The 13,167-nt window shown below is 43.4% G+C and overlaps 1 protein-coding gene across 4 annotated transcripts in view; it reads left to right on the forward strand.

Moving 5' to 3' along the window:
- The window catches only part of DOCK1 (dedicator of cytokinesis 1), a 530,259-nt gene that overhangs the window by 123,067 nt on the left and 394,025 nt on the right, over positions 1 to 13,167 (forward strand). For all 4 annotated transcript variants that reach the window (XM_043597859.1, XM_043597860.1, XM_043597862.1 and 1 more), the window contains exons 21-22: positions 182 to 282; positions 4,883 to 5,017. In XM_043597859.1, coding sequence (XP_043453794.1) covers positions 182 to 282; positions 4,883 to 5,017 — 236 coding nt within the window. The remainder of the gene's footprint in view (positions 1 to 181; positions 283 to 4,882; positions 5,018 to 13,167) is intronic.

Raw genomic sequence — 13,167 nt, forward strand, 5'->3', positions numbered from 1 at the left:
AGGCAGGGAGTAGCTTTCAGCGGAACGTTATAGTTAGGCCAATATCATTTCTGGAGTAAGAAGAGGTAACTTCCGGAGATGTTCTTGTTCATTGATTCCCACCACAGCGCAGGTAATTCAGATGAGGATTCCAGAATGGCTCACGTTATCTTGCTAATGAAAATATTGATGAATTTAACAGGTATTTATCATTGGACTAATTGCTGATAGAAAATTTCAACATTTTAATCCTGTTCTGGAAACCTACATTAAGAAACACTTTAGTGCAACATTAGCCTACACGTGAGTTATTTTTGTATGTTTATTGTTCAGTGTCTTTTTCATATGCTTTTGTCTGTGATCGTATATCCCCCTCCCCCTGCCCCCCCCAACTCTGAATTTCCTGGGATAATTTTTATTACTGTTTCCCTTATAACAGACCTAAACATCTTGTTGAAAGAAGATACGCGATAAATTACCATAACGTTCTGGAATAAATTCTGGTTCTCCTCTATACCTTCCATTTGTCTTTGAAATTTTCAGTTTATGTTCAATGAAACTGATCTATGGATGCGGAGTGCCTGCCTCACCGTGGCTTCCTGACCAGCTTTTGGCGAATGAATAAATGGATGTGTTCCTGGTTTGAGATGATTGGTTGTCTAATGTGGATAAAACTCAGTTCTCAGTAGATCTTTTTGCTCTTCAAAGAGGGCCTTCCTTTTTGTTCCAGATGCTTCAGCTGTAATGGGCTTGGGTTCTGACTGCCAGCCTAGCTGCTCTTAACCCTCCCGCCATGTCCCCATACCTGCCCCTCTGGGTGCCTAGTAAGCAGGCAGAGCAAATGTGTGAGATCCCGGCCTGAGAGGTGGCTCACTGGGTGTTGACCAGCACAGTCTAGGAACACTGCTTAACCCACAGCACTGTCACTACCAAGTTCACATTTCTTTTCTTTCTTTCTTTTCTTTCTTCTCTTTCTTCTCTCTTCTTTCTTTTCTTTCTTTCTTTTCTTTCTTCTCTTTCTTCTTTCTTTCTTTCTTTCTTTCTTTCTTTCTTTCTTTCTTTCTTTCTTTCTTTCTTTTAAGCTTATTTATTTATTTTGAGAAGGTGGAGGGGAGAGGGGCAGAGAGAGACAGTGGGAGAGAGGGGTGGAGAGAGAGGGAGAGAGAATCCCAAGCAGGCTCCACCCTCCGTGCAGAGCCCGACGCGGGCTCCAGCTCACAAACTGCGAGATCATGACCTGAGCCGAAATCAAGAGTCAGATGCTTAACCTACTGAGCCACCCTGGCGTGCTGAAAGTTTAAATTTCTTAACCTCTTTGGGCCTCAGTTTTCTTATCAGTAAAACAGGCACGTCTTAGGGTTTCTTGAGAATTTCAATGAGTTATTACATGTTAAATGTTTGGAGTAATCCCTGGTGCTTAGAAAGCACTAAGCAATATTTAGGTTTCATTATTATTATAATACTTCTGAGGAGTTACTCCGTCTCTCTTACCAGGGGATTTGTTGGCATTTATTTAAACTTTTAATTGTGTGAGTTGCAATTAAAAAAAATTTAAATAATTTCTTTAAGAAAATTCCCCACTGTAGAATCACTAGAGATGATCGTCTTTAGTGCCAATAACTTCAGTCAAAGCTCTTGTGTGTCTGGAGCGTATATGTTTCCTTGCCTGCATGCAACCATGAACACAAGGCCAGAGGTCTGATGCTGGCTCTTTGTATGACGTCAGTCATTCTGTCCCTTGGCCCTTTCATGTCTGCTGTGAGTGCATGTCTATTGCAAGGCGGTGGGCAGAGCCCCAAGTGGGCAGAGAGCTGCCACATCCTCACGTACACAGAACCAGCTGTGACACGTCCTTTGTGCTTGCTGATAAATGTTCGTTTCAGACGGTTTGTTCTCTTAGTGGAGATGTCCATTTTGTGCTTTGGGCAGTCCCTTTCAGACTGTGAGGAGGGCTGACCGAGCAGGGCCATCTTGCTAGGGCGGACGAAGCAGAGTTTGCAGAAGTGGCCTATGAGCTGCTCCTCATGGGGCGGGATCTCCCTACGCATCACGTTCATACTCCTGCTTCTTTGTGGAATTAGGACCAAACGGCTCTTCTCGGATTAGCTTTTGTATTGGAATTTCAGGAAATCAGCTCAGTGAGTGAGCTTGCCACGCTGTGTTCCAGATCTTCTGTTGGCATTGCCCATTCTGTGCCTTTGCCATAGGAGGCCAAGTGAAAGTCAGGGAGTCTTTGGAGAAACAGAAGTACCATTTTATCTTTAAGAGATGATGGGACGGAGTTGAGAATCGGTATCCTCCCATCCAGCCCCTGTAATATGCTGAAAAGCAGATTCATTTTGGAAAATAAGTGTTCTTTTGTTTTGTTTTTTGATTTTTAAGCGTTTATTTATTTTTTGAGAGACAGAGAGAGTGTGAGCCGGGGAGGGGCAGAGAGACAGGGAGTCACAGATTCCGATGCAGGCTCCAGGCTCTGAGCTGTCAGCACAGAGTCCGATGTGGGGCTCGAACCCAAGGACCGGGAGCCGAAGTTAGTCGCTTAACCGACTGAGCCACCCAGGCGCCCCTCTTGCCATTTTGGTAAAGAAGCAATCCCAAGTGGTTTCTTAGTTCGAATTTGAGAATTTAAGCCTTGAAATACCAAAGGAGGTAACTGTGATTCACGCAGTTCTAGCGTGAATCATGGAAAGTTCTCTCTGCGTTAATGGTCTCTGGGCCAGGGGAAATTCTGGCACTGGGTATCCTCACGGAGGGTCTCCCAGCCACTGCCCCTCTAGAAGCCTGGGCAGGCACAGATGGAGCTTAGACTCTCTCCCAGATAGTTCCTTTACCTCTTCCCTTTGGTAGCGTGGAGATCTTCAGCCCTCTCCGCAAAGAACCCCGAGACGAGAAACAAAAGGTGACTGCAGCAGAGGACCTCTCAGTGCCCCACCTCCACCGCGGGCGTGGTCTGGGTGCGGGAGCCCCGCAGAGTCACCGGTGATGCTGATGGGGCAGGCGATGAGGGCGGACTGGTCCTCCAGGAAACTAGCAGAGCTTCTTTCTGGCCGCAGAGCTACTTTTCCCGGAGCTGGTCCAGGTCTTGCCTCTGCTCAGCGGATGCTGCATTTGGTCTGCGCCTCTCAGCGAGTACCAAGGGCTCTCCGTCTTTGTGCCATTACAGATGGCCTCGCTCACGCAGATGTGGCTCTTTTGACATCCTTCCTCATTTACTTTCTGGTTCTGGGTCTTTCTTTTTGCAGATCATTCCATTAATTAATTAATTAATTAATTAATTGATTATCTGTTGGGAACATTCCCAAAATGTGTTCTGTGGAATTTCTCTTTCTATTTCTTGAGGTATCAATGGGTTTAATAAGAAAAGGTAATCTGGCCAATAAGCTTGAAAAAGTAAGTTAAAATCAGGTGAAACGGATTTTCTGGCAGGACCCTAGATGTCTTCTGCTGTGCCTCGAGGGCCACCGGAAGACACGTGTGGTGAGCTACCCTCCCACCGTGGGAGCCAGGGAGCCACTGGGGAGAGGACCTCTCCGGCCCAGATTCTCCCTAACACCTTGCTCGGGTGCCCCTCTCCTACTTGGAGAGTGAAGAAACTCTCAAGTTTCTTTACTAGGGTTCTGCAACCTGATGAGACTTAGAAATGACTTCCCATCTGCTTGGTCACCCAGAAAGCTTCCCCCTCCCCGCTCCTTAAATGTTTATTTTTGAGAGGGAGAGAGAGCGCGTGAGCAAGAGTGGGGAGGGACAGAGAGAGAGAGGGAGAGAGAGGAAGTGAATAAGGCTCTGTGCTGACAGCAGAGGCTGATGCAGGGCTCGAATCCACGAACCATGAGATCACAATCTGAGCCGAAATCGGCCACTTAACCGACTGAGCTACCCGGGCGCCCCTTGAAAGCTTTTTATTGTGGTTTATCAGGACAGTGGTTACTCTTAGGGCTATTCTGAGGTCATCCTTAATGCAAGTTACAGTTGCTCTTACGGGTATCTTACAATAATCTCGACTAACAGTCTGGGTGCGTATGGGCTCACAACTTAGCTGGAAATGCTGGCCGTGCCCTACCAGGTTATCTTTATGAGCATAATGAGTATGTAAAAAGTCACAGTGAATTCTTGTTGATGACATGGGAAGTTGGGGCTCATAGAAGTTTGGCCGATGGTTGTTGGACAGACTGCACATTTGTGGCTAGTTTTTGAATTATAGTGCGGCCAATACACCAAAACCAGAAACCACGTTGAAGTTAAGCTAGCTGTTCTTTTATGATTCAGAAGCATTGCTTCAGGGTCAGCCTTCTGATCAGAGAGCAGTGATTGTTAGTTTATGGGCCAGTAGTCCAGAGGTAGTAGAAAATGTAGAAGTTGGGGGCAGAATTAAAAATTCACCGTTGCCACGACTGCCTCTGTCATTTGAAAATAAATGCATGCTCCGTGTTAAAAAAAGAAACATGACAAAAAGCATTACAAAAACATATGTGGCTGTGAAGAAAACCTCTTCAATTTTATTTAGCATTGGGGAAGCTAGTGTATCTATCTAAGCCTGGGCTTCTTCACTTATATGTTAAGGGTAATATACCTGCTATTATACCCAATTATTATTACTATGCCCTAAAATAATACTTGCCTTATTGGGCTTTTGTGAAGATTAAGTTACATAATACATTTAATGTTTAGAAAAACCTCTAAAACTTAGAAAAAAAGGCTGGTCTTTTGTTCAGATCTCGCTCCTCTGAGTGTTATTTTATGGCTCACTTTTAATCTGTTTCGAATGCATTTTATAAATAGGCATCTACGGATAAGTGTGAACCAAAAGAAGAATGGCCCACTTATGTGTTTCTGTCCCAATTAGGAATTGAGGTCTTGTAATTTTCTGAACACGTTAATTGATTTGTGATTCTATTACGAATAGGAAGCTGACAAAAGTTTTAAGAAACTATGTGGACAACGCGGAAAAGCCGGGAATAAATGACCAGCTGTACAAAGCTATGAAGGCCTTGGAGTACATCTTCAAGTTCATCGTGCGCTCCAGGATCCTGTTCAATCAGTAAGTGTCACCCGTGTTGGCCCTCCTAGGGAATTTTAGGCGATCTTTTACTTCCTTTCTTCTCCTTCTCTGTTCCCCTCTCTCTTTTCCCTCTTCTTTCCCTTCTCTCTCCTTCTTCCTCCCTTTCTTTGCTTTCTAGCATGACAGAGCAGTAATAGATAGCCATGCCGGGTTGGGGTCGCCCACTCTTAGGGTAACTGCTCCCCACGCTGTGAAATGCGAGCACAGGTTTGAACAGCAAGCTCTGTTCCCAAGTCTGAAATGTGTGCGTGTGAGTGAAATACTGACCGCTGATGTATTCCGAGTTTATCAGAGGTAGTGCAGGGTGTACACGAAGGGCTCTGAAGTTCGTGCCAGTGTATCCTTCGATAGAAAAAAAGCCTCAAGAGAGCAAACAGTTAAAATAAGCAACAACGTCAGAAGGCTAAAACCATGTTAAATTGCCTCCCTTGGGAAGACTGGAGCTTTGGCTCTTTCTTTCCTTCAACCACAATAATATTTTGCTTCTGGAGAGAGATTCTCACGTGTGGAACTTCCAGGTGAATGGGCTTTCAGATATTGAGGTCAGTGACCTGTTTCTCATACTTTGGGGATGAATGTGTGCATTGTTTTTGAACCTTAGAGTGGATTGGGGGTGTCGGTGACTTTCTTTTTTCATAGAGAGAGATAATCTTTTTCCAAGTGTCTGTGGTTACGAGCTGTGCTCAAGCCAGAGTTTCCCAGTTAGCCCACGATACGGAACTGTGTGACTGAAGAGATGTGCGAAAGGGGCAGACTGAGCGTTGAGTGTCGAAGTGGGCTCTCTGTGCTTGTTGCTTTGGGAGGATGGCTGCTTTGGGTGGCCTACTGTGAGTGATGATGGTTCCTGTTGATTATTCAAGGTTGACGTTCTTGTTGTGAGTTCTACACTCAGACATGGAGTTTCACAAACTGATGTTCCTTTGATTTAGAGAATACACATCCCCTTTAAGAAAAAATTTTTCTTAAGGTTTATTTATATTTGGGAGAGAGAGAGAGAGAGAGAGAGAGAGAATGTGCAAGTGGGGGCGGGACAGAGGGAGACGGAGACAGAATCTGAATCAGGCTCTAGGCTCTGAGCTGTCAGCACAGAGCCCAACGTGGGGCTTGAACTCACAAGCCATGAGATCATGACTTGAGCCAAAGTTGGTCACTTAACCAATTGAGCCATCCAGGCGCCCCATCTTTTAAAAGCATAGTGCTTTGTGAATGTACGATTGAAAACTGGGAATTGGACCATTGTAGACCCAAGTTAGTCCCTTTCTATTTCTCTTCATTTTATCTTTGTTGGCCTGAGGTAGGCTCCTTCAGAAGGGCCCAGGAGAAAGGGATGGTATTCCGATCCAATCTTGTTCACACCATGGTGCAAATAAAGCCAGAGGAGCGAGTTATTGACTATGCATAGACCTGGAAAAGTGATACACAGGGTGGGGCCCACCATTGATTAGAGTGGTGATCAGTGGTTAACTGCCCCTGTGTTACTGGTTAAGGATTATTGTGCTTGTGTTCTCTCTGGAGTTGACGTGATATAGACAACATTGTCTACACTGCCATTTGAATGTATGAAGACACACAGTTTGAGGCCCTCATGCTGTCATCCTCAACTAAGATATCAAAGGCCTGCTCTTTGTGCTAATTATAGGTAGGTATGAATCTTGCTGTAGACTGAGCTTTCTCTTAAGAGACAAGGCCATTGACGATTTTCCCGCCGTCAGCTGTGAAAGATGACCAAGTAAAGTAGGCTTTGTCTTCCTGCATTTTATTTTATTTTATTTTATTTTATTTTATTTTAATTTTGTTTAATTTTATTATTAAATATAATAAATTAATAAAATTAATTCTATGAAAATGAACTTCTTGTCACCCTCTCTCTTGCTTTTGTATTTTTCCCCACTAAATTTAAATCATTAATTACCCTAAACCAAAATCTGCACTAAGGTGAGAGCATGAACTTGAGAGAATGGAATAGGTGATGTGTATAGATTTTGTCATGTTTTATTTGAAAGAAATTTAACCTTGTACAATTTGTAATCAACGTGACATCGAGTCAGGGGTTCGGTGATGCTCATTTCCTTCCCAAACACACTGCTGACTTTCCTTCTCATTCAGAGATTAGGAATCAAAAGGAACGTGCATTGATAATCAGTGTGTTTCTGCTATTGTAGTAAGTGCCATAATCTTGTACAAAATAATGCAGCTGGAAAACATTGGGGTCACCCAAGTGAACCTTTGGCAAAGTTATTTCTTTCTCTTAATCTCTTTCAATCTCCAAATACAAATGGCATGATATCTTAGAACCATGGCCCATCAGTGTTGAATTTGATCAGTCTTCCTAGAGGTTAGGAATATGATTGGCTTTGTGTTACAGGAAAGCCTAGCTTAACGTGGCTTCACCAGATGAGCTTTACTTCTCCCTAACTCCATACACGACATATAGCCCAGAGGAAGATTCCGGAACTCATGCGCTTGTTCCCTGGTTTCCCCGTGTCCTTGGCTCCGTTTGCCTTTCTGCTCTACTATCCTTAGAGTCTGTCTCTTTGTCCTGTGGTCCTGAGGTGGCTCCTGCCCCTCCTGGCATCAGGCCTGCATTCTAAACAGCAGAGAGGGGAAGGTGTGGCATAAACAGCCTCCTAGTTACTCTCCTTTTTAAAGAACTTTCCCACCCCCTACGAAGTGTCACGTGCTTTCATCTGAGTGGCCAGAACTATGTCACATGACCACCCTAGATGCAAGGGAGGTTGGAAAAGATTTTTATTTTTTTTCTAAGTTTGTTTATTTATTTGGAGGGTGGGAGAAGAGGCAGAGAGAGAGGGAGAGAGAATCCCAAGGAAGCTCCTCACCTCCAGCACAGAGCTCGATGTGGGCTCCAAGTCGTGAACCGTGAGATCGTGACCTGAGCCGAAACCAAGAGTCACGCACTTAACTAACGGAGCCCCCCAGGTGTGCCTGGAATAGATTTTTAGATGGAGTTATTGATGCTTTCCACAAAATCAGGGTTGTTTCAGTGCAGGAGTAAGGGAGAAGTGTATATCGGATAGGTGATTAACATTCTCTTCCTCCTGCTTTTAACCTGAATTTCTGTTGCCTGACAGCTAAGAACGCCCCTAACTTACTCTGAGTTACTAAGTTCTACTTAATTAGGCCCCTGAGAGCTGTTCTCCCTTTTAGTTTGGGGGTCAGTCTCAGAGACTCCTGTCACTCGTACCTCCTTGGCTTTAAATCACCGGAGCCCTGCATGACGCACAGATGTGATTCAGTCTTACTGTCTCTGCAGAAGTGGAGCGAAATGCTCAGCAGGTCCTTGCCTGTGACCCGGGGGAGGGTTTTCGGTTCGATATCCTTAGGAGTGCCTTTGTTTTGCCGCTTGGCAGCGTGGTATTGGCATTGACCGTGATCCCTCTGCCGGCCTTTGTCCTGGAGTGGCCCCAGCAGGGGGCCAGGCCTGATCCCAAAGGAGTTTCTTTGCTTGGATGACTTGTTTGTGAAGAGCTGGGACTGTTCAGGACAAAAGAGCAGAGAGGTCGCAAGGCGAGCAGCGGCAGTTGCCAAAAGGCCGTGAGACTTTCTAAGGCTCCCAAGGCCCTTGTCTGGGCATCCCGGACCTCATCCGAATACTGTAGCAAACGTGAAGTTTTTGACGACGAGGTCCTTCCCTCCTGCCTTCCCTCCTGCCTTCCCTCCTCTGCCTTCCCTCCTCTGCCTTTTCCTCCTCCCTCCTGTAAGTACGTAATGGGCTTTGGAGCCCTGACTGTACCCCTGAGGGCAGAGAGCAACAATATGTTCCTTTCAAAACTTAGAACCCGGTTGTAGCCACATTATGTAGACAAGATCAGATTCCTGAGATTCAAACCTGTAGTCTGAAACTGCTGAGAACTCAAGATTCTGTGGGAAGGAACAAGGTCACGGTCTTCAAACCGTGGACCGCGGGACTAAGGACTTGAGGAGGGTCTCGCTCTCCCCACCCCCACCCCCATCACCCCACCGTACATTTCAGGAGGTCTTCATATTCCTGTTTCGTACAGGCCGCTTAAAGAGAAAGCAGGCCCGTGTCCTACGCAGATATCGGGAGCATGTGCTGCATGACGAGATGTGAGCAGCTCTCTGGTGTGGTGTTTTCAGAGCCAGGGGAGCAAGCAAACCAGGGTTCCCATTTTCTTACCTGCACCACGTTTGTTACCTTGGGAGAAAGACAGTTGTGCTCACAGCTGGAGGCGACAAGAGTGTTTTTCTCTTTGCAGTTGGAATAAACGTTAGGGGTCCTTTATTTTTCTCCTTCTTTCAAAACGGTCGGCTGTGTTTTCGGGTATTGTCCTACGTTTGTAAAATGCCCGGCTAATTGATAGTCATTATTCTTCCAAAGAACAAAGAGGTGAAACTTTGGAGAGGAAGATACAGAAGATTATCCCGCTACCTTCCTCACTGTGCGAATCTGTGCTTTTTCTGTTTTGTTGAGAAAGCTCGTTTTGTTTTGAAGTGAGAACAGCCGTTTTAAAACTCTGGCCCAAAGACATTTGGTTCAGAACCCACAGAAGGATTCCTGACAGCCGGGGGCACTTCTCCGCTGGTTTTTGTTTGTCTGTGTTTTCTGTGTGGGTGGATCACATTAACTAGGAAGCCAGAAAACAGACACATCCTGCATCAGATCTTCTGAAGCAAATTACTAAAGCTAGTTATTGCTGTGTTCCTCTTCTGTCTTTCCGGTGCTTTGTGGCGGCTCTGCCTGTCATCTGGCGTTAGCTTTGTGAATAATGAGTTATTGATCACGAATAAGTTGTTGCCTCTCTGTCATTCTGTTCTCATTTCCTGGGTCACAAAAATAGAATGTAGTTAATAGACAACAATTTTGTCATTCCTTGATAATGAATACTTATACAACGTATAAATAGAGCAAGAAATGATCACTAGGTCTTACTCTATTGTCTACTTATCTACTGATAGCCCTCTGAGTTCTTTCCTCTCACCCCTTCCTCCACCTCAAGGTGGGTCATGCAAGGGACTCTTCTGGGTTCATTTCATAAAACACAGAGGTGAGACTCTAGAGGCCTCCCTTTCACTACAGAAAGATGCATCAGTGGGATTGCTGTAAAATACTAACCATTTTGGTGTTTGAAACATCTTGAGTGGAAGCAGAGAAACTAATACTTAAATTTTCACCAGAGGGATTCCTGGTAGAATTTTAAATATAATAGAGACTCATGAATTATACCTTCCAGATTTTGAAGCTGTGTTATTGGGGGCATACAGATACAGAATTGTAATCTCTCTCTTGTGGATTTACGGGCACAACCTGCTTTATTGCACTTTGCAGATACTGTGAGTTTTATAAATCGAAGGTTTGCGGCAACCCTGTGTTAGGCAAGTGTATTGGTGCCATTTTCCTAAAGGCATTTGCTCACTTCATATCTGTGTCACATTTTGTCAATTCTTGCAATATTTCAAACTTTTCGTTATTATTATATTTGTTATGGTGTTAGAAATGGCTGAAACCCCAGATGATCATTAACATTTTTAACAATATTCAAAAAGAATTTTTTTTAATGTTTTTATTTGTTTTTGAGAGAGAGAGAGACAGAGCATGAGCAGGGGAGGGGCAGAGAGAGAGGGAGACACAGAATCCAAGCAGGCTCCAGGCTCTGAGCTGTCAGCACAGGGCCCGACGCAGGGCTTGAACTCACAGACCGTGAGCTCATGACCTGAGCTGAAGTACGACGCTTAACCGACTGAGCCACCCGGGTGCCCCAACAATATTTTTTAAATTAAGGTATGCACATTTATTTAAGGTATGATGCTGTCGCACATTTAACAGACTGCATTGTAGTGTAAACCTATTTTTCATATGCACTGGGAAACCAAAAACTTAGCTTTGAGTCTCTTTATTTTGTTTTGTTTTGTTTTGTTTTGTTTTGTTTTGTTTTGTTTTGTTTTGTTTTATTGTGGTGGTCCGGAAACTGAGCCTGTAGTGTCTTTGAGGTGTAACTGTATCCCTTAATAAACATGAAAACATTCCCTTTATCTTTTGGTTAATATTTATTTGCATGGAATATCTACCTTGCCTCCCTCTTTTTTTTTTTTTTTTACTTTTAACCTTTCTGTGTCCTTATATTTAAGGTCTGTGTCTTGCACACAACACATAGCTATAGCTTTATTTCTTGTAGTGTGAAAATCCTTTTAACTGAGTAGGTGGTTTATTTACATATGTTGTAATTGAGTAATATGTTGGGTGTATATTTACTGTCTTTTTGTTAACTTTCTCTTTTATCCATCTGTTTTATTATTATTTTTTAAGTTTATTTGTTTTGCAAGAGAGAGAGAGTGGGGGAGGGGCAGAGAGAGAGGGAGACAGGGAATCCCAAGCAGGCATTGCACTAACAGCATGGAGCCTGATGTGGGGCTTGAACTCATGAAACCATGAGATCATGACCTGAACTGAAATCAAGAGTCATCTGCTTAACTGAGCCACCAGGCCCCGCTCTTTTACCCGCCTGTTTATGTTCTTCAATTACATATATATTAGACCCCCTTATTATACCCTACAATCTCTAGTACGCTTTTCTATATTTTTGTCTCTGTGCTTATTTTCATGTTGAGCATCTTCCATTTCACTAATTCTGCCTTTTACTTTGTCTAATTTCAATTTAACCCATATAATGAATTCTTAATTTTGGATATTCTATTTTTAGTTTCAAAGTTTTCATTTGATTCTTTGCTATAGATTAATTTCTGTACTAAACTTTCCCATCTTACCTTCTGTTTTCTCATCTCTCTATTTTTCATATTTCCATCTTTTTACTTTCTTCATTTTTTGTTTTAAAATATAATTATATTTATGTTGACATTTTTGCTAGCTAGCTAGCTGCAATACATATTTTTTAGGTTTATTTATTTTAAGAGAGTGAGCGAGCGAGCACGAGCAGGGAAGGGGCCAGAGAGAATCTCAAACGGGCTCTGTGCTGTGGAGTGTACGGCCCGACATGGGCCTCGATCTCTCGATCTCATGAACCGTGAGATCATGACCTGAGCTGAAATCAAGAGTTGGACACTTAATCAACTGAGACACCCAGGTGTCCTGCTAATTGCAATATCTTGACTACCTGTGGTTCTGTTTCTGTTGTCTTCTTTTTTTTTTTTTTTTTTTTTTTTTGATTTGGCCATGTGATCTGTTCTTTTGCTATGTTTAGTTAAGCTTTATTTTAATGTAGCTCAGGATAATATGCTCTTCTTCCAGACATGATTCCTCCCTTCCCTCTGTAGGCAGAGACAGTGGGAATGACCTTGTACTCTACACATGCTGTACGGGGTCAAGGCTGTGTGTAGCCTTGGTAGATCCTCTGTCTCCATTTGCTTCTGGTTCTTCAGGGTTTGCGGCTGAGGGTCTGCTGGGACATCTGGGACCCTGCCCCCTGGCATTTTCTAGGTCGTTGTCATTCATTGTCTTTGGAGGCTAATAAAAACTCTATAGAGGTTTTCGGTGTGGTTTTTAGTCTTCTGCCCCATGCAGCTCTAGGAATTGACAGATGTCCTGTGGACGAGAATGACTACACGCCTGAAGCCTCCCCAAGTGTTTGTACTACTCTCTGAAACGTTGCCGTGTTGTTTGGTGGTGTTACCGCTAGCAGAGGTTCACGACTCTATACTTTTGTTTGCCATACGCCGTTTAAACAAACTCCTATTGAATAAAATCCTTTGCAAAACCGATACACCAGGTTGCAGTTTCCCATTTTAGACAGAATTTGTTGCTTTCCAATGGAACTCATTTAAATATAAGATTACCTCTAGGGTAATTAATTACCACTTTACAAAATTTCCCTTTGTACTCAAGTTTTCAGGTATGGTCTACTTTTAATTAGGCAGAAAACTAGTCTATGTTAAGAAAACATCTGCATGGCGACATTTTAAAATGCAGATGCATTGCTTTTTAGTAACACAGCAATTTGAAGTCACTGCTAATCAATGATTTATAGATGAAGCTTATTTATTATTAGTAACGTGTATTTGCATACATGTAGCCAATGTACGTCTTTATTATCCGTTTATTGAATATACTCCACCTCCTGAACATTTTCCCATTACCAGTTCTGTGATGAATGAATTTGTGTAGTGTCATCACTCTGAAATAAAGTAATTTTGAATTT

This window comes from Prionailurus bengalensis, chromosome D2, assembly GCF_016509475.1.
Source record: "Prionailurus bengalensis isolate Pbe53 chromosome D2, Fcat_Pben_1.1_paternal_pri, whole genome shotgun sequence".
In the NCBI taxonomy this organism is placed as follows: Eukaryota; Metazoa; Chordata; class Mammalia; order Carnivora; family Felidae; genus Prionailurus; species Prionailurus bengalensis.